Source organism: Elgaria multicarinata, chromosome 4, assembly GCF_023053635.1.
Source record: "Elgaria multicarinata webbii isolate HBS135686 ecotype San Diego chromosome 4, rElgMul1.1.pri, whole genome shotgun sequence".
Lineage (NCBI taxonomy): Eukaryota > Metazoa > Chordata > Lepidosauria > Squamata > Anguidae > Elgaria > Elgaria multicarinata.
In genome coordinates this window covers 19368037-19392983 of record NC_086174.1, presented here as the reverse complement: position 1 = coordinate 19392983, position 24947 = coordinate 19368037, and the positions used below count along the sequence as shown (strand labels likewise).

Genomic DNA, 24947 nt, shown 5'->3' with positions numbered 1-24947 from the left:
CGCTGCTCGAAGAGCGGGAGAGACGACGTATACTGTAAAAATGTAGAGGGTTCGGTAGAAGCCGGGCCCGTTACGGGCAGTCTTGGGAGGCCTTGGCCAGTCATCGCCCAAAGAGCGATGGGGGCGCGGCTTCGCGAAGACTGTGGGTGGGCCATCGGCAGAGGTGGGCTTTTGAATCTCTGGGCGACGGTTGGGCTATGGCGGAAGCGGGGTGGGAGATGGGTGGCGTCGATTGGACCGTCCCGTAGGACGGGGTGGAGCTTTGGAGTGGAGGTTGGGCTGCCGTTGGACAAACAGGGCGGGGGAGGAGGAAGGGGCGCGGCCCTGTGGCAACGGATGAGCGAACATAGGGGAGTGGGAGGAGCTCTTGTGGGGCAACCGTTGGGCAAACAAGGTGGGGGAGGAGAAAGGGGCGCGGCTCTGGGGGTGGGGAAGCCGTTGGGCAAGCAGAGCCGGGAAGCGGCTCTGTGGCGGCCGTTGGGCGGGCTTAGAGTGGGCGGAGCGGTAGCGAGGCAGCTGTTAGGCAAGCATGGCCGAGTGGGCGGGGCCCCGTGGGTGCGGTGGTGGGGGCAGGATGCGGGGGGCGGCGCTCCGTGGCGTTGTCAGGCCAGCCTGTACTGCGGTGGCGGGCAAGCCCGTTTCTGGTCTGTCACGCCGAAGAGCAATCCGGGCAACATGAATGAGGCTGAAGGCCTGCGGCAGCGCCGCCCTATCCGGCCGCAAGTGATCACCGAGGACAACACGGCTCAAGAGACCAAGGGTAGCAGGTGCGTGTGGGTGGGTGAGTGGGTGGGTGGTGGTAGCAGCGGGCCCCCCTTTTTCTCCCTCCTCAAGGCGTTGCCTCCCCCCACCCCGTCAGGGAAAAGGGCGCCTGTTTGTCTCTCGAAGCAGGTGCGCTTGAGTGTCGCCCCTTACCGGCAGTGCCAATGGGGAGTCGGGTGTGAGGGAGGACGCGGAGGTTGTCAATAAATGCGTTTGGAGGTCGGGACCCCCGGCTTCTCCATCCCCTGCCCCGAAAGACATGGTCTCGAGCGGTGAGATGGTGCCTCAAGGGGCTGCTGGAGGTGGATCTGGTGACCTGGGACGGCGTGAAGAGAAACATGCTTAATTTTTTACCAAGTGGGACGTCCCTGAGCATAAGCCTATTTTGTAAGGCCTCTCGCTCATTAAAGCGATAATGTATTTTGCCCTCTCGAAGGTTCCAAGACAAAATGTAAAATAAATAGAATTTTTGTATCAGATACATTTTATTTGGCCCCATTGTTCGCATTTCCTCCCAATATACCTGCGTGTTTATGAATCTTTATGTATCTATACACATACGTGTACACGAACACAATGCTCCTTTCACCTGAGAATAACACTTTGTGCATCTGTTGAAATGGGCTCTCTGTAATGCAACCTGGTGTCCTCCAACTTGAGTTCCAATCATTCTCAGCCAGCATGGCCAGGTTAGGGAAGGCTGGCTTATCCCATAATAACTGTTATTCTTTTAAGGTGCTAGAAGAAACTCTTGCTTTCTTTTATGTTAAGCTGGAACAAAGCCTAGGTATGTTCAAACCCATCACTCACTACCCCAGTTTCTCCCTTCTCCCACCCCTGTGGTTCTCCATACTCTCAAAATTTAGCCTGTATTGAAAGCAGGGCTGACTTTTTTTTTTTGCTATGCATTACAGTAAAGTGTCAAAAACGCTGCTGCTATATAAACAAAAAACAACACTATGATAAAAGCAATAAAGCTGCAGCAGTAAAAAGTGCAGTGGAGAAGGCCAAAATAGAAACATTTCCCAATTCTACATGTATTAAGTGGTTATCAGTGCAGGAGAAAGTGCTGCACATGTCCTTAGAACTTTCCATTATTAATATTTCATATAATATAACTTGATTAGAGCTCTAGTATAGGAACTCACTACCCATAAAGCTGATTGGTGGGAGATTCAGGACAAATAAAAGGAAGGACTTCTTCACACAGCGCATAGTTAAATTATGGAACTCGCTACCACAAGATGTAGTGATAGCCACCAATTTGGATGGCTTTAAAAGGGGGTTGGATAAATTCCTGGAAGCAAAGGCTATCAATGGCTACTAGTATCCAGTATTCGAGGCAATAAGCCTGTGTGCACCAGTTGCTGGGGAACATGGGTGGGAGGGTGCTGTTGCACCATGTCCTGCTTGTTGGTCCCTGGCCGATGGCTGGTTGGCCACTGTGTGAACAGAGTAATGGACTAATCCAGCATGACACGTCTTATGTTCTTAAATAGGTTCTAGTACTAAGCCTTGGTGAACTCTTTTGAAAAACAGCTACAGAGGGAGGGTGAAAGTTAACGGGGGGGGGGGCATCTACACTACTGCTTTAAAGCACTTTTAAAACGTTTTTAAAACTGTATATGCAGTGTGTCCTGGGCCCCAGCAGTTGTCAAAACTGCCATAAAGCACTTTAAAGCAGTAGTGTAGATCCTGCCTAGGTAAGAGGTTTGTAGGGGAGAGATCAAGAATTTTATGGCATAGAGAAGCCCCTAATCTCTGTAGAAGTGAGTGCTGTATCTGCAACATTGGACAAATGCTACCTTCAGAGAAGCAATATTGGATGGATTTGCACAGTCAGCTGAAAGATGACTAAATACCTTTCCTCTTGCAGAAGCTTATTGAAAGTGGCTCCTAGAGACTGAAAATTTAAATGTAATTAAGTAGTATCCCCTGTCATAAGGAAAGGCTGTATTTAGTATTAGTTTTGCGTAAGGAAGTAGAAATCATAATATTTGTGCCACCTTCATGAGTTCAGAGTTCTGCTCAGTATCCTTAATTGGTCAGACGTCAATGCTAAGCTATGATTAAAACTCTACTTAAAACATTGCTTAAAGCTTACAGCACTAAACTTTTGTTTCTTAAATCCTTGTGATGTAAGGAGATGTTATGTCTGTTGTGCTTAGTTCAACGGCTATGAATGTTTTTTCCTTTCTCCCATCAGTTTCTTTAGAGTTATTATCCCTTTTTGTTGATCTTTGTACCCTGCTGCTTCCTGCGTCAAGAAGACAAGTGAGGAAAGTCTAGTTGTTTTGTAGCAGAGAAGATGCTTACTGTTCATAAGCAGTAGTATCCAGGAGTAATTTGCAGTTGGGCTGGGAGTGAAGTGGGTATATGCCTACTTGTGCTCCCCTACAGATGCATTGCCCTAATGCTATGGCTAATACATTTTTCTACACATTTCACCCTAAAATAAATAAACGTTTCCATTTTACAACTTGATGGTTGTGTGCATAAAGATTATATATTGAAGAGAAAAGGAGTAACAAAGCAAGATCCTCATGAGTGATACCTTGAGTAAGCATGATTGCTGCAGAATAATTGATTTGTCTGTCTTTATGCTTGTCATTGACGCAGGGACTAGAAGAAATAGTTTACTATCCCACATGTTGTCTTCAGTCTAAACTCAGATGGGAAAAATGACTCGGGGTTATTACTTGTTAGCATTATAAGAATCATGGAGCAAATGGGACAATGACTTTTTTCACATGCAATGGTATGCCAGAATTCCGGAGAATCCTGGCTTAGTGTGATTGACAGAAAGCCAGGATTACTGGCTCAGGATAGTAGTTAGTAATATGATCTAAGGCCCCAGTGAAGTCTGTGTTACATAGAGTGAAAGAAAATGCATTGAAGATGAGACACAGATGATGGTGTGTTATGCCACAGCTATTTTAATGTAATATGAAGCCTAGTTGTTGGAGGTATGGAGGCATGAGAGACACCTACCTTCATATGTGGTGGGAGGTGCAAAGGTGTTGGGTCCAGGTCTTTGCCTTCACCAGAGAGGTCACAAGAAATAACATTACCTGCAAAACTGGGACTACTAACAAGGGAGAGGACCTTTTGAGTGGTGGCCCCCCAATTATGCAATGATCTCCATAACATTGTTATCTTTTTGGTGCCAGGTCAAGACTTTTCTCTTCTTCCAGGCATTTAACAGCATTTAACAACATATACTAAGTTTGTTTGTTTTTTAATGGCCCCCAGAACTGTTGTTGTTTAAATGGACACTGTTTTATACTGTTACTTTTATATTTTTGATGGTTTTAAATTTTGTATACTTTTTAATTTTCACTGTTTTTAACTTTTGTAAACCGCCCAGAGAGCTTTGGCTATGGGGCGGTATATAAATTTAATAAATAAATAAATATGGACTTGAAAACACAAATAAGACATAAAGAGCTCCTGACCCTTTTCTGGAAAGCAGCCATGTTGGGCATGCCTGCTAAGTGGAAATAGGCAATGAACTTTCTCTTATCATATGAGTATAGAAAATTTAGAACCTTGTGTTAATGGAGAAACTAAATATTTTCTGGTTCAGAGGCCAAATAGAAATTTATATTTTTTTCAGAATATGGTATCCATTTAGAATTTGCTAATACTGACAATACATAACCTGCTAAGAGTCATGGACCTAGATGGCATGATGTATTAGGATGACTTTATCCATCCCCACTGTAGGGGAAGGCTCCACCCTTTCCACCTGGGAACAGCCAGCATCTGACTGCTGATTTTTGGAGTCAATTTGCTATGGCTACTCCATAGAATTAAAAAAAGACCCACCAGAAGAGAAATTTGGAGCCATCTACACTATATTCTTCTTTCTGCCCAAGAAAGATGAAGGACAGAGAGCCATACAGGATCTCAAATTTGTGAAGAAATTTGTCAAATTCGGATTAATTCTAAAGACAGAAGTGCACACATGGGTAACCTCAAGGCTCGACTTCTGCAATGTGCTGTACAAAGGCCTACCATAGTTTGGAAACTTAAGTTAGTTCGAAATATGGCAGCCAGGTTGGTCACCAGTACATCTAGGGGTGATCATATTGCCCCAATATTAAAATCACTCCACTAGTTGCAAATCAGTTTCCAGGCAAAGTACAAAGTGTTGGTCATTACCTTTAATGCCCTACATGGTTTGGGTCCAGGTTACTTGTGGGATCGCCTTCTCCCATAGAGTCCGCCCGCAGACACAGGTCCTCTGGTGAGAACTTACTTCAGTCTGCCAAAACTAGGCTGACAACTGTTACCCAGAGGACTTTTTCTTCTGTCGCCCCCAGACTGGAATGGCCTGCCGGAGGAGATTCGTAAACTTAACTCTCTCTCTGAATTTAAGACAGCTTTAAAGACTAGCCTTTTCCGGCAGTCCTACCCAGATGAATGTGAAACCAAGAATTTTTAAGATGTGTTGATTTGTTGTACTAATGTTGTTCCCTGCCTCGATCCAAAGGGAGGTTAGTACAACAAAATAATAATAATAATAATAATAATAATAATAATAATAATAATAATAATAATTTTATTATTATTGAAACATCATGAAACACTCCACTAGAAAGGAGAGTTTCTAGCATCAATATGTCTTGACAGAAGCTTTTTTCATATCCTGATCTCCAGCCATCATTGAAAATTTCTTAGATCAGCATTTCAGCGGCACTATTTCCAATACAGAACCATGCTCTGTGGCCTAAACTCAATTTCTTGAATCTTCGTCAAAATAACAGTGTCCCTGATCACTCATCTACAACTCTTATTTATCTGTACCTGGATAGCCTGCTCACCTGGTCTTTCTCTAAACAAAAAGCATGTGATGATTCAACTCTTAATAGTACCTTGACTCAACAACCACAGCTTCATTATCAACAAGACAAAGGAGCCACTCTTCTTTGAAACTCTAAAGTGGCATATTGATAATCTATAGAACTGAGAGAAGCTAGACTAGATGGTGGCTTGCCCAAATCTACCTGGTTACCTTCATAGCCTAAACAGGGATAGCCCTGTATGGAAATGTCTGAAGAAAAGTGCTAAAGAAATCTCTATAAAGCTACTGTAATGTTGGCTGGCATTAAAGTTATTGTTTGAACATAATTGGGGCATAAAGCTTGTAGATATATCTATACAACTTTACATTGGTAGGGTAATAGATGTTTGGTATCTGTTCTATTTGCACACCTTTGTCTAAATTTGCCTCCCCAAGTCTGTCTTGCTGGTGAACTTCAAATTAGACACAAGTCAATAACTTCCTTCAGATACAAAAATGCTTCTTATACTTTTTAGTAGAGATTTTCTTCTTGCTTTATGGAGCACTCCATAAATATAACGCAGTACTACTGTTTCATGATACCCACTGACCAAATGATTTTAACTATCCCTTATCCAAGAATAGTCTAATATCTTTCTCAGGGTACTGGAAGATAAGACTTTGAAGTTGTACAGTTAGGCTGCACCAAGTGATTTACTGAATGGTTTAGTTTGCAAAAAATGCTAAACTGGTGTGGTTTGTTGAAATCTGGCTTATCAGTGTGTCTGAACTCATCGTTTCAAACAAATAATTGCTTGCTAAGCAGCTATAAACCACAAATAGAACCATGGCTTTTTGTTGGCTTACAAACTGGCTTGTATAAACCATGGTTTATTGTGATGCTTGAACCCAGAACCACAACTTATCTCTGGCTTATTTGCACTGCTGTCTGCCCTGACACAGAAAGAGCAACTTAAAAATGAAATTGGTATCAAGTTGTCAAAAAAGGCAAAAGAGAAACAGACCAGAAATAGGGGAAACAACCTGTGGTTTGTTTGCTCATCTACAAGAGAAATCATGGCTGAAGGAACAAATTGTGGTCAACATAAACGATGGCTTAAGTGTTATGTGGAAATGCAGCCAATGTTTATTGACAAACTGTACTTACGTTGAAAAACACTTTTTGGAACTGAGTGTCTTATTTGACTAGTAATTCCCCGCAGATTGGTGGAATAACATATTTTGTGTTCATATTTTATGTTCATGTGGAAAAACAAAGGCATACATAGATGCATTTCTAGTGCAAATTCATACCAAAGAACCCACACATTCACAAAATATAAATGTGGCCTGAAACTGCAAGGCAGTTTATTTTGAATTAGCATGTTTGGGCAGATCTGCAATTTCTATTAGATTAAGATTCTAATTTCTGTTTTGTATTTCTGTTGCAGCACTTACAGCAACAAGGTATTCCGTGTGACTTTCATGACTCTGGCAGTATCACTAATTATTCCCTTAATTGGAGCAATAATTTTTCTGGATTGTCCAATAGACCCTCAGCCAATTAGGTGAGTATGACATCAGAACTTAGCACTTATGAGTTCGAGTGTTTCATTTTGGTGTTGGTTTTTTAGTATTAAGTTTTAGTTGCTTGCTGCAGAAGGCAGGTATTTAGTGCAGAAAGCCCAATGTCTACATCTTTGCTTGATTGTACTGGCTGCCATTTTACTTCTGGGTGCTTGTTAAAATGCTGGTCTTGATCTTCAAAGCCCTAAGTGGCTTAGGCCCAGAATAATTTAGGGAATGTATTCTCCCATATGAACCTCCCCATGTGCTGTGATCAACATTTACGGCAGTGTTCTAGATCCCTCATATTTGTGAGACTTAACTCTAACTGTACATGGCAGGATATTCTCTGGTGGCACCAGAACCAAGAATGCCTACAATGCTGGGCTTGTGTTTGCCTTCAAGAGTGCAGTCAGTTCTTTGAATTAAAAAGGAATTTGAGAATCAATATATCTGGTTGTGAATCCAATTTGGTGGATTATTTTAAGCATTCATTTTTATCCACCTTGCTACATAACAAGCAAGAGCTGGTAGCCAGGCTGGTCAAGAGTCATTTTCATGAAATTAAAAACTGAAATGAATGCCAGTATTTGATTGGTAAGATCCGTGGGGTTTATAGGCAATATATCAAAACTTCTGTCTTGGAGCTTACCACATCCATGTTAGTCTTCATTTTAAAGCATCAAGTGGCTTTGCAAATTTTCTGATGCATTTTTTTCTGGGTTTTCCCCTCCACTTTTTTCTCGAGCATGCCTTTGTGTGTTTGTGTCAGCTTTTAACATTTGGCAAGTTCTAGTGCTCTTTATCCCACAGAACTTTGCTCAGCAAACCACAGTTGCGTAACGAGTCACATCCACAGGCCCTGGAAATCCAGGCAGTTTCTAACTGCTCATGCAACTTGCTTAAATTATCACATGAACTCTTGCTAAATTCCTGTAAAGTCATAGTCCCCTGCCTCCTCCTCCACCTCCACCTCCACCCACTGGACACCTCCACCAAGGCCTTCTCACCTGTAGGCTGCAACCACCTCCTGTTCCATCCTGCCATGTGCCACAGTGATGCTGCGACGCTCCACCACCATTTCACCTGCTTGTCTGCCCGCTGCCACCTCCACCCTTGGCGCATTGTCCTGCCACTACCGCCTTCTCCATCCCACCACTCGACAAAAAGTTTCCTGGTGGGACAGTGGCACTTTTGAATGGTGGGAGTGTGCTTGGTTCCACTCTGCAGCTGATGCTTTCCATTTTAAGATTATACCAAATGCAATGCTCGGCATTTATGTGACAGGCATTGCATTTGGAGTAATCTTAAGAGGACTCCAGTCACATTCAAAAGCACTGTTACCTTGCCAGGAGTGGAGAAAAGGAAGTGGAGATGGCAGCAGCAGGGCATCTGAAATGTTGGAGATGGTAGGGCAAGTGGTGAGGCAAGGCAGGGTGAGTGGCAAGGAGAGGGAGGAAGGCGAAATGGTGGCAGTGGAGGGAACGAGGCAGAGGCGGACGAGATGGTGGTCCTGGTGGCAGCAGCGGGGAGGGCAGGTGAAATTGTGGAAGGGAAACAGATGGGTGACAGGCAGGCAAGAAGTGGATCCAGGCGCTGTCTTGGCTCCCATTCGAGAGTGCCTCTGTCCAACCCTGAGGAAACTTTCATGGAGTGAGTGAGTGAGTGAGTGGCTGTTGCTTCAGCCTGCCATAGGGGTTGACATGGTTAGGGATGGGCTGTTCTGAGCCTCAGGGGCAGCTGCCCTACATTACACCAGGACTAGTTTTGAGTGAATAAAATGTTGTCTTAAAAAGCATATTACTAAATCCAAAAAGTAAAATATATCATAGTTCCCCCAATTTTTTATTTTTTCTATTCTTGGGGCTTTCACATCTCTGCTTAGGCCTGGGTTCATATTCCAGCTCAGCCACTAACTTATTTATGGCTTTAGTTTCTGATTTTCTTCCTCAATGTTTTTTCTCTCCTCTGTCTAGTAGAGCTAATCATTTTCCTTCTAGATATTTTTTGTAGGGACATAATGATTGTAAATATGCTTTATAAGCAAAGTGATGCCTGAACCTATTTTTTGTGTAAAATGGCTTGATGGTCCATGGAATGAAAATTTTAATATTTGATCAAAAGTACTGTTTTCATTGTGTCAGATGTTATATATGCTTTGCAAAACTGCAGAGGTAACAGTTCAAGAATAACTGTACTTTGAAGCATGTTCGTTGTCCTGATAATGGCAGGCCCTAGATCCTATGAATGCCCTACTTGTTCACACAAACTGTTTCAGTGCAATCAACAAGACTAAGGGTTGGACTGTATGTGCAAATGTAAGCTATGCTGAAAAGATTGGTCTGGAAGAGCTTTCCCCATTGTGCCCATGTTGGCTGGGCATAATGGGAGTTGTAGTCCAACACATCTGAAGGTCATGGGGTTGGAGAAGTTGGCACTAGAATATAAGAGCCATTCTGTACAAGGCTTTATGTTGCGTAGCATCTTGTTTTCTCATCCAAATAATTCTGCGATTCTCACAAGCAGGACATGTGGAACAACAACATCGCTCCTGGTTTTGTCAACAGCACCTAATAACTATATATATATATATATTGTGAAGTCCCTTTTTAAAGCTATTTAAGCTAGTGGATGTCATTACATGTTTGGAAGCAAACTCCATAAGTTAGTTGTGCATTATTTGAAGATATCCTGAATCTACTACTGATTAATTTCTTTGGTTATTCCTAATGAAAAGAGGAAAGTATGAAGAAAGACTAACCACATACTACAAAAATCTGAATAAATTGACTACAAATAGAATTGTCCTTAATGTTGTCAAGGTGAAATTGCGAGTTGCTAGGCTGTGTACCTGATTTAACTTGTCCCCCGTTGTGTTGTTAATACAGAATGGTGTGCAGAATGTGGAATTCCTGGGTTAATAATGAGGTTAGCAAGGTGGCTAACAGACCTGCATTGTCCTTCAAGGGTCTGTAGTGAAACATGGCAGAATTACTCTATGTGGTGATCATTTGTCCTTGCGGTCTATATGTCTGTTAACTGAACCATTTTCCATTCACCAGAAATGACATGCAATTAATATGCAATCATTATTTAAATTATTAAGAGCTATAGAACCTACTGTGAAAACTTGTTTCAAGCAGTTAATACACTTCATACACTTTATCGTTAAGCTGATGCAGGCTGTTGCTGCATAAACTATTGGCACATAGGAAAATGAACTATCCTGTTTTTAAAGCATGTCTGACATCTGCAAGTTGGCAAACTGTTCTAAGTTGCTCAAGGGTGCTCTATTCTGAACACACTCTGATGAAATTGCTTCTCTTTTTTTCTAGCTTCAAACAACCTCCTGTCCTCACTGGTACGTTAGAGCCAAACTTTAAGCTCCGACAAGCAGAAAGACTTTTTGAAAACCAACTTGTTGGACCAGAATCTATTGCAAATATTGGTGGTAAGCATATTGGGATTTAAAGTGCTTACGTAATAGTTCCTTGACACTTAAGGATTCCCCCCAGAAATAACTTCTTCATGTTAAACTAGGAAGGGCTCTGCATTTGCCTCTTAATGCTTGAATCTTTAGTTAAACATGAGGCATCTAATGTTACAAAGAAATGCCAATGGAAGGCTGGTCAGTCTGACACCTTAAAGACTGATGAATAGGAAACATATTAAAATGGAAAAGCATCAAGTTGATCAGATTATTCTGGATGAAAATGGATCATGCCTTCCATGTATATTGTAAACTTATTGGTAAGTAATACCCACCACAATTACAAAATCCACTTATGACTAATTCCTGTTGTAGTGTCTCTCCAGCAATGCTGCAGACCCTTAGGCTCAGGTCCTAATCTGGTCTTCTAGGGTTCCATAGATGGCTGCACCCCTTCCTTTGGCCCACCCTGTCTTCCCTAATGTTTGGTGATTTTCAGACTTTTGTGTGTTTTTCCCCATTCTAAAAGTTGTAATACCTCTCCTGAAGTTTAATGGCTGGCTGAGGGAACTTTAAGCTATCATAGGCTGATATTTCTGGTCCTACCCCTTTTGCCTTCAGCTCTTCCTGCGCCTGGAATGTGCCCCCCAAGAGTTTTTCCGAAATAGAGTTTGGCCCTTGAGCTGAAAGAGGCTCCCTGTTTTTCCAAGGATGGTTTTTGGTTTTCCAAAAAAAAAAAATGGAACTGCTTTGGATTATGATTCCCCACCCCTCAGAATTTAAGATAAGGTATTCATATACTGCTCCTAAGCCTTTACTAGCCCCACCCCATGATTTCTGAAAGCTATATAGTAAGACTTTTAAAGAAAGACTAGAGATGTAAAATGTCTGGAAATAATAAAGCCATGGGGGGAAACGTTTTTAATCCTCTCTGTAAGTTTCTCAGCGTACTTATTTCTTTCATTTCTTAATAAAATTATTGATCTAAAGTGTCTTTCACTGATAGATATTTTGGGATGCTCCGCTCAGTTTCCCGACATGTGAAGAGCTTCACTGTATCATAATGCACATTCTTGATAGTTTGGGTTTTGTTCTACAGAGTCCTACATTTCTTGGCTTGTCTTCCTCTGCCTCTAATTCTTCCTGCTTCTTCTGGCTTCTAGGATGATTCAGATGTTTTAGGGATTGCTTGCTGCAGTTCCCTTTAATTAGACCTAAAATATGTTATGTATAACTTCGTTTGCTCATAAAATTAATCATGTCAGGTGTATTAAAATTCAAAAGCATAGTTTATTTAGACATTAATTACAAATTTACTGATGTCACTTTTTAAAGTTTTCAAATATGGTGACAATTTCTTGAGCAAACCAACCTATAAATAATATAACTTGGGAATGAAAAGGCTGCTTTAGGTTCCTAAAGCAGCTTTCCTCAACCTGGTGACCTACAGTTGTTTTGGACTACAATGGCCAGCATTCCTGACCATTGGCCATCCTGCCTGAGGCTGATAGGAACTGAAGTCCAAAATATCTGGAGGGCACCAGGTTGGGGAAGGCTGTACTAAAGCAGCAAAGGGACTTTAGTTTTCTAAAGAGTGCTTAAAAAGTATTATTTTTCAACACCCCCCAGAAATTCATTTTTTCCGGGGGGGGGGGACGACCCTAGGAGCCCCCCTCCCATGGCTTCAAAATTTCTGGGAATTTTACAACTCTAATCTCTGCTCTATCGTCACCAAGATAAATCCAATATCTTGAATTCTTATGAAGCTGTTGTATGTCACGACAGTTATGTAACTCAATTTAATGTTTGTCATCTCTCTTAGATGTGCTGTTCACTGGTACTGCCGATGGAAAAATTCTGAAGATTGAAAATGGGGAAATACACACACTAGCCAAACTTGGCCATGGTCCTTGTAGTAAGTAATAGCTGCTTATTTTGTAGGTACTGTTACAATGTGGTCTGAATTGTGTAGCGATTAACCAGTCAGTGTTGAGGCCTTGCTGTATATCCTCTACTTTGCACTCTCTTAAATATTTATCCAGTATGTAACTTGTTTTAAGGTACACAGATCTTTTTTTCTAAATGGAAAAATAAGTATATTTCATAAAGTTCTTTTACAGCATGGGTGGGCAGAAGGTAGATTGAGACCTACTGGTAGATCACTGGGTGACTTCAAGTAGATTGGCAAGGATTTCTGACTCTTAATTGTTTAATAGTGGCAATAACAAAATGACTGCTCTCCGTCCCCCCATTACAGCTAATGAAATGGAGAAAACTTGGTCATAATTGGGCTTACCAGGAGTAGAGGACACAGTTAAATTCTGGAACTCAGAACAAATTCCTGGGCTCAGAATTCTATGTTTATATGTTTTGTACCTAGCTCTGGTTTGTGGATCTTGAGGTTCTAATATGAAAAAAAAAACACCCAAAGCAAATCCCACAAGCCTCAAGTGTCCCTGTGGGACAAGAACATATTGATAACATTTCTGCTTAAAGGCCATGAGCTATACCTTTGTCCATTATTGTTTTAACTGAGCAATTCTACTCACTCCTTGGGCCTATGTGTCCTGTTAACCATTTGCCAGTGAGCTGATCTGGTTCAACTGGAGCCCAGATTCCTGGAGAATTGCTTTGTCTGAAAGTGCACCAAGGTCTTGGCAAATGGATGTCATGGCTACAAATGGAACAGAAAATAAATTCTCCTCCTCCAAGCTTCTCTACTGCTGCAGCCATATTCTAGCCCCTTTCAAAAGAAATGGTATTGACACAGCCCATTCTAGCTGGGCATAAGCAAGGATAGTAGCGTAACTGTCATTAAAACCTACAGGTTCTTGCATTCTTCTTCCTCTGGCTCCAGTTGATATTTGTTCTGGCCAACCATGGAAACAGATTCTCTCCCCCTCACAGCATCTTTCTTTCTTTCTTTCTTTCTTTCTTTCTTTCTTTCTTTCTTATTGTATGTTTATACCGCCCAATAGCCAAAGCTCCCGATGGCACCTGACCTTAAGACACAGTTTTTATGCCACATTCAACAATGCAATAAGGATAACATATTTTGTTTGATTACAGCGCAGCATGTTGTCTTTTGACTTTTGCTTAGCTTTGTGGTGTAGGAAAGTCCTACACACGAGAGAAACCGGGCCATCTGAGACTTCACATAACAACCGTTTGTAGCATCCAGCTTTGCACTATTGCATGTACCACATCAATGTTTAACCTCATCTAAATTAGTTTCTCTGCATAGCTGTCCTTTTTCTAAAGCTTCATCTATTTAGTTGATAAATAGATGAAACTTTGGACTGTAACTCCCAGCATTCCTGACCATTGGCTATGGTGGCTGGGGCTGATGGGAACTGAAATCCATACCATTTGGATTTCCATATATCCCCAGCATCTGGAGGTTGTGGAAGGCTGACTTAAAACTAATGATATTCCTTTCAAACTTTGAGGTGTTTAAGAGACTCTACAGTAGTAGAGTTCAACTTTCCTGAGTGATTGGTTCTAGCCTGTTGTAGGTTGAAAAGACAACTATGCATTGTTCTACCCTTAACTCCAATTTCAAAAGAAGAGGAATGGAAATAAAATGTTTTCAGAAGAATAAAGAACTGAACGTGCTGGCCACTGGCTATGATTTTCATGTCTTGTGCCCTGTGAAGTCAGTAAATATGGGGCAAAAAATGACTGATTGTGAGGGTTAAATTAATTTCATCTTAAGATAATCAAACATATGAATAGACAGAAAGGAACTGCTTCAAAATATCTCCTCTTTTGTTATTGGCACTGAAGCTTCTTTTGTTAGTTTACTTACATTTTGAAACATCCAGTAGAAGGCTCTATGAACTTGGCTGTTTTAAAGATCTGCTAGTTCTTGCATCTTCATTTTCATGAAAAAAGAATAAACTGACTTAAAAATAGCACCAAAACTTATATGCAAATCAAAATACAGTACTAGAAGAGAACAGAATTATTCAGTGTAAAACAACTAGTTTTTAGTCTATGCAAGCTATTGATCTCTTAGATTTTAAGTTATCAGAATATGCAACTTTGCAATAAAAATGGACTAACGTGGCTACTTTGGAATTTGTAATAACATTGTATTAATATCACAAAAGCAAAGTGTTGTTGAATATTCTTCAAAATCTCTACCTTTGATTGTCTGTTGTCTTTCTATGGATTACATTCTAGATTGTTGACATTATTTTTCTGACGCAAAATAGAAACTTTTGTATACAAGCTGCTGATTGTGGATCTGCTATAAATGTGTCTTAAAAGGTGCCAGAGAAGATGAACCCGCATGTGGGAGACCTCTTGGAATCCGTGTTGGACCAAAGAACACCCTTTTTGTAGCAGATGCTTACTATGGACTCTTTGAAATAAATCCTGTCACAGGTAGGTTTCTCTTGTTAGAAGCTCTGTAGTTCTGCTTGTTTGTGTTATTTTACCTTATTGTTTCACCTTTTATTGATCTCTCATTTGTTTTGGTGAAGTGTTTGTCTTTGGAAGACTGCATAGGGATTAAAACATGTTCTCACTGAGCAGCTTATTCAAATGTTCCAGATGTTATGGGGATTCCTGTGTCATTGTAATCTCATAAATGCTGTCAAGTACAGTTGAAATTGCTTGAGCTGAATCTTCTTAACTGTTTGTATAAATATAACTTTTTTAGTAACTTGGCTTGGCTCAAATAGCTTAACAATTGTTTAGATGACTTGACTCATTCAACTGATGCAGCTCCCCAGTACTTAATTGCTTCAGTTACTTAACTCTTATTCAGAAGGATGCTGAGTGATGTTCTCATTTCTACGGTACAATTTTAACCATGAGCCTACATTCACCACCATTCAACCCTCTTCACTCAGATGCCAGGATTACTAAATTGGGAATGGGTTTGTATATTTTCCATCTGCAATAGAAATTTTACTAATTAACAAGTCAAGAGAATTCATAATTGCTTACACACAATACAATGGATGGTATCCAGTGTTATACAAGGATGGTGATGGAAGGGAAATTCCCCACTGCAGGCCCCTCATGTCCCCGGAAATGCAGAGCGATGAATCGGATGGAGGCAGCTTGTGCAAGTTGTTAAAGCTGAACAGATACTGTTAATCTATACATGGAACTCTAATCGAATCATATCACAGATTCAACATACCTCAGAAATTTACCTTTTCAAGCTACCTTTTTTGTATTATGGCCTGGTTTGCAAGTAATAACTTGAATATAGGTTGTGTATGGGCTTGTTGAATCGTGGGTTATTGTGTGCAAATCTTGCACTATGGTTTAACTATGGGTTGTTAACCACAAACAAACCAGGAAGAAAACCTATAGTTTGTTGGGTTGTCAGCCCCAAGTTGCTGTCACACGCTGCCAACCTGACAAAGAACACAAAATACAGCAAAACGCTTCATTGCAACAGATCAATTTACACAGATCAGCTTTCCAGAGCTTGTGGCACATCTTACAGTATTTATTGACCCCAACAAATCAAATAGCTTAGGCAGAGGCTATCATCTCATTGCTTTGTTTAAGAGAAAGTTCCAAGGCTAGAATCTACAAAGAGTCAGTTGACAAGAATTCATGAAAAGTCCAGGCAGGAAAGTATTCTGAACAGTAAAGACATTCTTAGCAGAATTACTTCTGCCTGTGCAGCAACTGAAATGCTAAAGCCCCCTTTCCAACGATCTATCCTGACGGGAATCTGGCCCATATGCGAGCACTACGTTGAAGAAGATTTCTGTGTTTTGCCCTCTTCAGTTGACTTCTTAAACTGGGTGACACTTGCAAACCCACCCACCCTAGTGAAATCTACCTCCTGCTTAGCTTTCATAATCCTAGACTGTAACTCAGAGGCCTGACAACTATGGGTTGGAACTGATCTTGTGACTGGGCAAACTTGATAGGCCTTCATACTTTACAGAGATAAGCAAGCCTTAAAATGGAGGGTCTCTTTTTGGGAGAGGTACAATCTACCCTGGGTAATGCCTGTAGCCAATCAAGTACAGGAAAACAAGGGTTTAAAAGGAACACTTCTTTTTTTGTGACCAGGGGAAGTGAAGCTGCTTGTGTCTTCCACCACTCCCATTGAAGGGAAGAACATGTCTTTTGTGAATGATCTTACACTGACTCGGGACGGAAGGAAAATCTACTTTACTGACTCCAGCAGTAAATGGCACAGAAAAGACTACTCCTTATTAATCATGGAGGCCTCAGATGATGGACGGTAAGTGTGCTAGTCACAAAATTGTAAAAACCCTTGCATTGATTTTGAATGTCAACTGCCAAAGCAAACTGTTGACTAAGCAATGTGACAGAGTTCCTAGGTGAATGATTTGTTTTTTGGTACAGTTGGGACTATCTGGTGTGGAATTTCTGGACACAGGTATTTGTCTTTAACTAGTGTATTGTTAAAAGTTACATAAATTGTAATAGTTTATGTAAATATACAGCCCCATCTGAATTGAAGTTTTGGGGCTATTACCTGATCTATATACTTGCTTCTGATGGTGCTCCAATAGTAGTGCTAGCTGCCATGCTTTCTTATAATATTGTGTGTGAGTGATATTGGAAGGAAATATAGCAACCAGGATTGGAGCACCAGCAAACACTAGGACAAGTAGCAAATAACACAGCATGACCAAGCAAGAGAGGCTGAGTGCCCTGATATGGCTCACTATGAAGAGCAGGGTTCCTAGTTTCTTCCCTGTTAAGGTTTGATCTAGGCAGGATGAATGGGTATGGCATATGCCACATCTCTGTATTACCCTGCCTAAGTAAACAGTGTCTACTAGATCACCCGTCTACATGTTTATTGTAGGACTGTGCAAGCCTTGTGGTCTTGCCGCTGCAGCGATTGCCCGCCTGCAGCCACAATCCACGTTACTGCTAAAACCTGGGCCACCAGAAGTGGGGTGGCTCTTGGGGGAAGCAGGCAGCTATGGGGCGCCTGCGGAATGCGTGGTAATCCCTTCAGGGACTGGAGTATCCTGGATTGCAGTGGTGGGTGGGCAATCAAAGCTGCAGCGAGGCCATGAGTGTCCACTGTTCCTGAGCTCTCCCAGTGTCCAGCCCTCCCAGGCAGTGCATGCTGAGAGTTGTAGGCTGTTTCTTTCTTATGGAGTCTTAGGCCTGTGCATTAAAATGCCAGTTCTGTCATAAAATGGCTGCAGTGATTCAGATTTCCAGATCCAAGGCCCGAGGCTTGCACAGCCCTAGTTTATTGATACTCTAAAAGGTTAATGTAGCATGTGGCTCCACAGCTTTCCTGGGTATCCTGGTGCCAGTTTTGAACATAGCAAGATGTGTTTTGACCTTTCACTGCATTTTTGATATTGCACTCAAAGAGTGCATCAAGTCAAATCATATATACCATTTCACTTCTTGTCTACATCATCCTGCATTTCTTCAATTTCAAACGTAATGAAAACATGGTATTCCAGGACAAAATATGTAAATGAAGCATCTTGTATCTTCACAGAAATGAACTGAACCTAAAGTGATAGACATGTATGAGTAGCGAGGCAGGCTTCGAGTACTAAAAGGCTACAGGGAAAACTGGACTGTAATATTGGCCTGACTGTACTCCTCCTGACATTATATGAGGCTGCTTCAAGCTTTACTGGCATTGCTAAACCTAATGAGCATATCACTCTCCATGCTGTCTGATTATGACAGCAGAATTTCTAGAGATAACTGACAGATGTAGACAAGACCACGTGTATGCAGTTGCACCACTTGCAACAGCCCCCCTTATACTAGGGGATATGATATCACATGGCAGTATTGGTGGGGCTAAATCTGGAAAGCTTTTTCCCTTGGTTGAAGAACTCTTTTAAACATATACACTATGGACGGTGGTTTTACCGACATAATTATTAAACACATTTCCCTGTGATTTCTAGGATTGTTAAGTGGTGCATTCCCATTAATTTTCTTTAATTTTCCAGATGCCCATTAGACACTAGCATCTAAACAACTGGGACTAGCTATTGGGTTGCTGCAGAACTCTGAAAGCAGGCTTTGCCTCTTACCTGGCATCTAAGTTATGCACTCCTGTTATTTGTAAAGTAGGCAAAATGTGATGCCCAATAACTACTGTTCTCAAACTAGTACATTTTTATAATCAGGGAAGGTGGGCAGTGCAAAGTGCCACCGTCTTCATCATTAATGCCTGTATAACTGTTCTACCCTTAGCTTACTTGAATACGACACAGTGACAAAGGAGGTGAAAGTCTTAATGGGGGGTCTCAGATTTGCAAATGGAGTTCAGCTCTCACCTGCTGAAGACTTTGTGTTGGTGGCTGAAACAACTATGGCAAGAATACGAAGGTAGGTCAGAAAGTTCCTTAGGTATAGAAATGCAATAAATAAATAATTCCTGCATATGAAATGGTTGTGCACTGCTGGTATTGGACAAACGTTCTGAGCTAAACTTGTGTTTTTAAAAATATGTTTCATGCAAGATTTGTTGACCTGTGTGTGGAAGGGTTGGGGATTTGGCTTCCTAGTTACATTTTCTTGTTACTATCCAGTAGGTTTTATAAGTTACTCATTGAACTGGTTTGCATGATCAAACAAGCCACCATGGCTTAAATAAATTAGGCTAATATTGCCCAGCACACGCCTCTGATTTAAATAAATCGCGGTGGCTTGTTTAAATCTGTGTCATGTGCTGGGCACCACCACTAGCCTAATTACCTACCAGGCACGACTTGTTGTATTCTCTGAACCTGGGTTGCATGATTTCTTTGAGGGGGGAAACAACCTTCAGATAACACATGGTGCTGTCAATTTATTTAAGCCACAGTGGCTTGTTTTGATTGTGTAAACTGGGTCTGTGACTTACAAGTGGCCTTATTGCATTTCTTGCGTGAAAAGTAATATACTGACTTACTCTGAAGCATTCTGTCACCTTGCATCTTCTTCTTCTTATTATTATTATTATTATTTTTATTATTATTATTATTTATTTATATAGCACCATCAATGTACATGGTACTTAATTCTTCCTTTTAAGTTGTAAACCACTTGCTTCGTACAGCTTTTCCTTGACTTGTACTGTGATCTGTAATACGTTACATGTTTTAACTTTTCAGATATTATGTGGCTGGCCTAATGAAAGGTGGGGAAGACATGTTTGTAGAAAATTTGCCTGGTTTTCCAGACAACATACGTTTAAGCAGTTCTGGAGGTTATTGGGTGGCTATGTCAGCTATTAGAGCCAATCCTGGATTTTCTATGATGGACTTCTTAGCTGAAAAACCATGGATTAAAAGAATAATATTTAAGGTAAAAACAAATAGTTTTTTTTAAAAAAAAAATCTGCGTCCAATCTCTGCTTTTCATGCTAGAATCAGTTCAAAACGCTCTAAGGAAATTCTTCTTTGTCTATCCAAACTTCTACTGTGTAGTGCAGCCCACCCCCTGGACCCAACCCATGCAATTTTGATAAGTGGTGTAACTGGAATCCTTACATGGAGCCAGCCTGCTCAGTGTTATCTTTTTATTTTTTTCAATATTTATATACTGCTTTTCCATTGTAATAGTTCTCAAAGTGGTTCACAATAATAAAATCAAACTCATGGGTGGATTACATTGGCCTAATAATGACAGAACCAGTATTATCAGTGGTATCCGATGATAGAATTATGTGGTTCCTTACTTTTCTCCCTTCAAAGATGGTGAAAGCAAAGGGAAGTTCTGGAGATAGGTGTTTTTTCAGAGGCCACTTTCCAGTCCAACAGACGTTTGTTCTTTCACTACTGCTACTTTGAGCAGACGGTATCAACTCCTTCCAGCCCTTAGTCAGGCAACTGCTGATGGAGTCACCGGGGGTTGGTTTATAATGTAGTATATAAAGTTCTCTCTTCAGCCCTCTTGCTAATAGTGGTCAAGGGAGGTCCTGGGATCAGTTATTATTCATTCTACTCTCTAGGCCGCCAGGTGTTCCTACTGCTGCTACTGCTGTTCTAGGCTGATGTTATTTTATATATGCACATCCTATATACCTGTTGGACTGGTGCGAAGGCAGTGGAAAACATCAATATGTCTTGGATATAGTTATCACTTTTTAGAGGAACACAAGAAGTTCTAGTACAGCCTTCCCCAACCTGGTGTTCTCCAGATGTGTTGGCCTGCAGCTCCATAATTTCCAGCCAGCTTGGCCAATGGCACTGGGTTGGGGAATGCTGTTTTAGTAAACTTTAGAGATATACAAAATGTCTACTTTTAGTTGTGTTGTATAAATTGTGCTTAATAGACTTTGCTCTCCAAATATCCTGTGAATTAACATCAACATCATGTGTTTCTCCAGTGATACATTTGATGGACATATAGATGGATTACAAAAAGTTCCAACTATCCACATCTGAATTAAAATTCTCCCTAAGTGAACTTAAAATTTTGTTAATACTGGCATGAAAGTTAAACGCGTCTCATTGATTCAGTGGAAGAGACTTAAGTGTGTACTTAACTCTGCCACCATAATAAATTGGATTTCAGTTACTTTCCTTTGGTTGGATTGAGCCCTTTGCTTGCATATTCAGGTCTTTAAAAACAGTATTAGGGAACCTATGTTACAGAAGTTGGTATTACTTTACTATTAGCTCAATAAACTTGTATGTTTGTTATGCATAAGACTAAAAGACAATTGTCCATAAAATGAATTCTTGTGTTTCAGCTGCTCAGTCAAGAAACTGTGATAAAATTTGTGCCAAAATACAGCCTAGTAATAGAACTAAGTGATACTGGATCCTACAAAAGAAGCTTCCATGATCCGAATGGAATGGTGGCGACGTACATAAGTGAAGCACATGAACATAATGGACATCTCTACTTGGGCTCCTTCCGGTCTCCTTTTATTTGTAGACTGAACCTCGAGGATGTCTAAATCTCTGATCCAAAAGCAATACCGCTGTTGTCTTGAATTACTCTAGAAGAACAAAAGAGGATTACTCAGAAATTTTGGCCAAGGAAGAAGGATGGAAGCACAGTCAGTCATGAGCACTGTAGCAGTATGTAACTAGCAGGATTCAGAGCTTGAACACTCCTTATTTTAAGCATGTTATGCCATAAACAACCAATGGAAAAATCCACTACTGTCTTGTGCAATTCCCATTAAATTCGGCTGGCTGTGTTGAAGAGATTCCTGGTGCATTGTGCCCAATTTGTGGCATCTTTACTTACCTTTAAGGTAAATACAAAATTACCTCATGAAACTAAATGTGTTACATTCAATAACATTCTTTAGAAGCTGCTTTCACTACTGAAAGATGTTACACATAGACATACGTGGTCAGCTTTCCATACTTCAAAATATTACACCGAAAATACATCGTTAACTGAAGTTGCTAGTCTGAGATGATATCTCTTGCATGCATTTATTTCCAATTTGGGACTATCTTTATAGGCATGTTTTTTAAAGCATGCATATTGTCATATCTATGCATTCATAGATGTATTAATAAATTGAACTTGACTACAAGTATCATTATTCTTCCTGTTAATGCTGTTTTCTACATGGATAATTTTAAAGTCATATCATTCCTGTGCGTGACTCCTTAAACCTGAAAATGTCTCTTGAAAGATGCAGCTAACACTGAAAAGAGCTGGTTTGTTTTGTCTTTGAGCAAATTTATTGACATAATATTTTCAGACATAGGAGTGCCTTCATAGCTTTAAATAGAAGTGTGAAAACAGCCCTTAAACTCTTAAAGACTATACCTGACTGGTATAGTAGTAATTATTGCTGTCAATGGAGGCCTTTATTTCTCTACCGGATTGACCAAAAGCTGCACTCATCCAGTATTAAATACAAGGTTGGCTCAAATGTACATTAATTGTTTGACTGAAATGACTTTTCCAAGCATATAGAAAATTAATATTTGCTACTTAAAATATATTTTATGGTTTAGGCATATAAAATTAAGTCCTATTATTAATGTGCAAACAGTTCAACACTTTTAAAAGATGTAAAGATTTGGTTAGAGTATAATATATATATGAAGTTTTAAAAAGTGGGTAACGTGAACAAAGTCTTGGTAGGCTTGTTGTGTTACAGCTAGGTGGCATTTAAATAGATAGAAACAAATGTTCTAAAGCTTTGTTATAATTTCTCAACCAAACAAGAAAATTAAATGGTAACATCATCCAAAAGCTGTATAGTCTGGCATCTTATTTAATATTTTTTGTATCTTGCCTTTCAAAAATAAAATGGTGACAGCTTACAGAATAAGTATGAATATAAACTAAACAAATAAGTAGCAAGTGAAGTCTAGCTACAATTCACAATCTAGAAGCAGCAAAAGTAAATCAGCACATTGAATTAAAGTGCCTAGGCAAATAAAACTGTTTTTACCTGATGCTGAAAATTCATGAAAGTAAATGCCAGACTAATAGGCATACAGATCTAGGGAGGGTTCCAAAGAAACCAAGTGCACAGTTACAAGATAAGGGGATACTTGGCTCAGCAATACTACAAGCGGGAAGGATCTTGGAGTTGTTGTAGATCACAAGCTGAATATGAGCCAACAGTGTGATGTGGCTGCAAAAGAAGCAAATGCTATTTTGGGCTGCATTAATAGAAGTATAGCTTCCAAATTGCGTGAGGTACTGGTTCCCCTCTATTCAGCACTGGTTAGGCCTCATCTTGAGTATTGTGTCCAGTTCTGGGCACCACACTTCAAGAAGGATGCAGACAAGCTGGAGTGGGTTCAGAGGATGGCAATGAGGATGATTAGGGGTCTGGAAACAAAGCCCTACGAAGAGACTGGAAGAACTGGGCATGTTTAGCCTGGAGAAGAGAAGTTTGAAGGGAGACATGATAGCATTCTTCAAATACTTGAAAGGTTGTCACACAGAGCAGGGCCAGGATGTCTTCTCGATCATCCCAGAGTGCAGGACACAGACTAATGGGCTCCAGTTACAAGAAGCCAGATTACGACTGGACATCAGGAAAACCTTTCTGACTGTAAGAGCAGTACCACAATGGAACCAATTACAGTGGTGGCCAAAATTGTGGACACTTTCTGAAATTTCATGTTTTGCAACTTTGCACGCTTATAGAAAATGTTCTGTTTCACGAAATTAAAATGTTTATCAATTGAAAGAGAATTTAATGCTGAGTTCAATACAAAAAACAGAATGCAAATACCTGCAGTACAAAAAAAAAGTTATGCTTACTTTAGTCTAAAAACAAACACAGGTAATTGAGTGAAGAAGCGGATTGGAATTGCAAACCCTACTGGCCAATCACAGTCCTTGTTCTGGGGACCAATCACATTGCAGTAGCTGCGATACATAATGTTTCAAGTTGAGGAAAGTCAGTTTTGCTGTTTGTTCTGTAATTGAAGCACACTTGGAGATTGTGTGAATATTTATCTCAAATTGAAAGTGTACATATGTACATCATAAGGTAGAGCAATGGCACCAAAGAAAAAAGTTGATTGGACACCCAGGAAAAGAAGCAGGATTGTTGTATTACGTGAATTAGGTCTTTCAATTTATATATAAACATTTGAATATTGTGAAACAGAACATTTTTTATAAGCATGCAAAGTTGTAAAACATGAAAATTTCAAAAAGTGTCCACAATTTTGCCCACCGCTGTATCTAGGGAGGTTGTGGCCTCTTGCACACTAGAGGCATTCAGGAGGCAGCTGGACAGTCACCTTTCAGGTATGCTTTAATGTGGATTCCTGCACTGAGCAGGGGGTTGGACCCATTGGCCTTATATGCTTCTTCTTCTATTCTATGATGGAGTGTCATCCACAGAAAAGGATTGTTCTCTGGTCATACCACCCACCTCACTTCAGCAGGCAAAGGAACGTAAAGAAGGGCCTTACCAGGTTATCTCAAATCATGAGCAGGTTCCCTTTGGTCACGAACTGCTCATGAACACATTTTTTGAGTACAACACGGGGAAGGAAGGCAGGGCCTTACAACATAAAACGCACAGTAGTTCCTTGGAAGGCTCGCAAAAAAATGTGCCTATCCCTCACCATGGGGGCGTAAGCCACTTTCGCCTAACAGTCAATGGGAGCAGTTAGGATATACAAGTGCCAGCGGCTCACCAAACAGGTCATGGGGCTAGAAAGCAAGAAAAGTAAGTTTGGGCTCCATGGGGGGAAATGTCTCCAAGTTTTAAAAGCCTGGAAAAAAGCCAACCATTTTTGCTATCTTTCTATATAAATGTATATAGTGTGTGCATATCTATACACACACCTGGGAAATCAGTAGTTTTTCCACATTTGGCATTCACCAAGGACTTATCACTGGCCTAGTTTAGAGAACGAAGTTCCTCTTTAACCTTCCCAGCAAGAAAAGCAAACTCCACAGTTTTGCGGTCAAGTGCTCCTTTGTGATTCATCCTCTGTTGAGATTAATTATTGATAACGCAGCTGCGCT

General features: G+C 40.6%; 1 protein-coding gene across 1 annotated transcript; it reads left to right on the top strand.

Moving 5' to 3' along the window:
* The first annotated feature begins 594 nt into the window (after window positions 1-594).
* Window positions 595-22032, top strand: APMAP (adipocyte plasma membrane associated protein). The gene is made up of 9 exons (XM_063123906.1): window positions 595-767; window positions 7000-7116; window positions 10450-10565; window positions 12367-12459; window positions 14817-14933; window positions 16593-16767; window positions 18738-18872; window positions 19640-19832; window positions 21223-22032. Exons 1-9 carry the CDS (start codon window positions 676-678, stop codon window positions 21430-21432), a joined length of 1248 nt encoding a protein of 415 aa, XP_062979976.1. The 5' UTR covers window positions 595-675; the 3' UTR covers window positions 21433-22032.
* Window positions 22033-24947: the final 2915 nt, after the last annotated feature.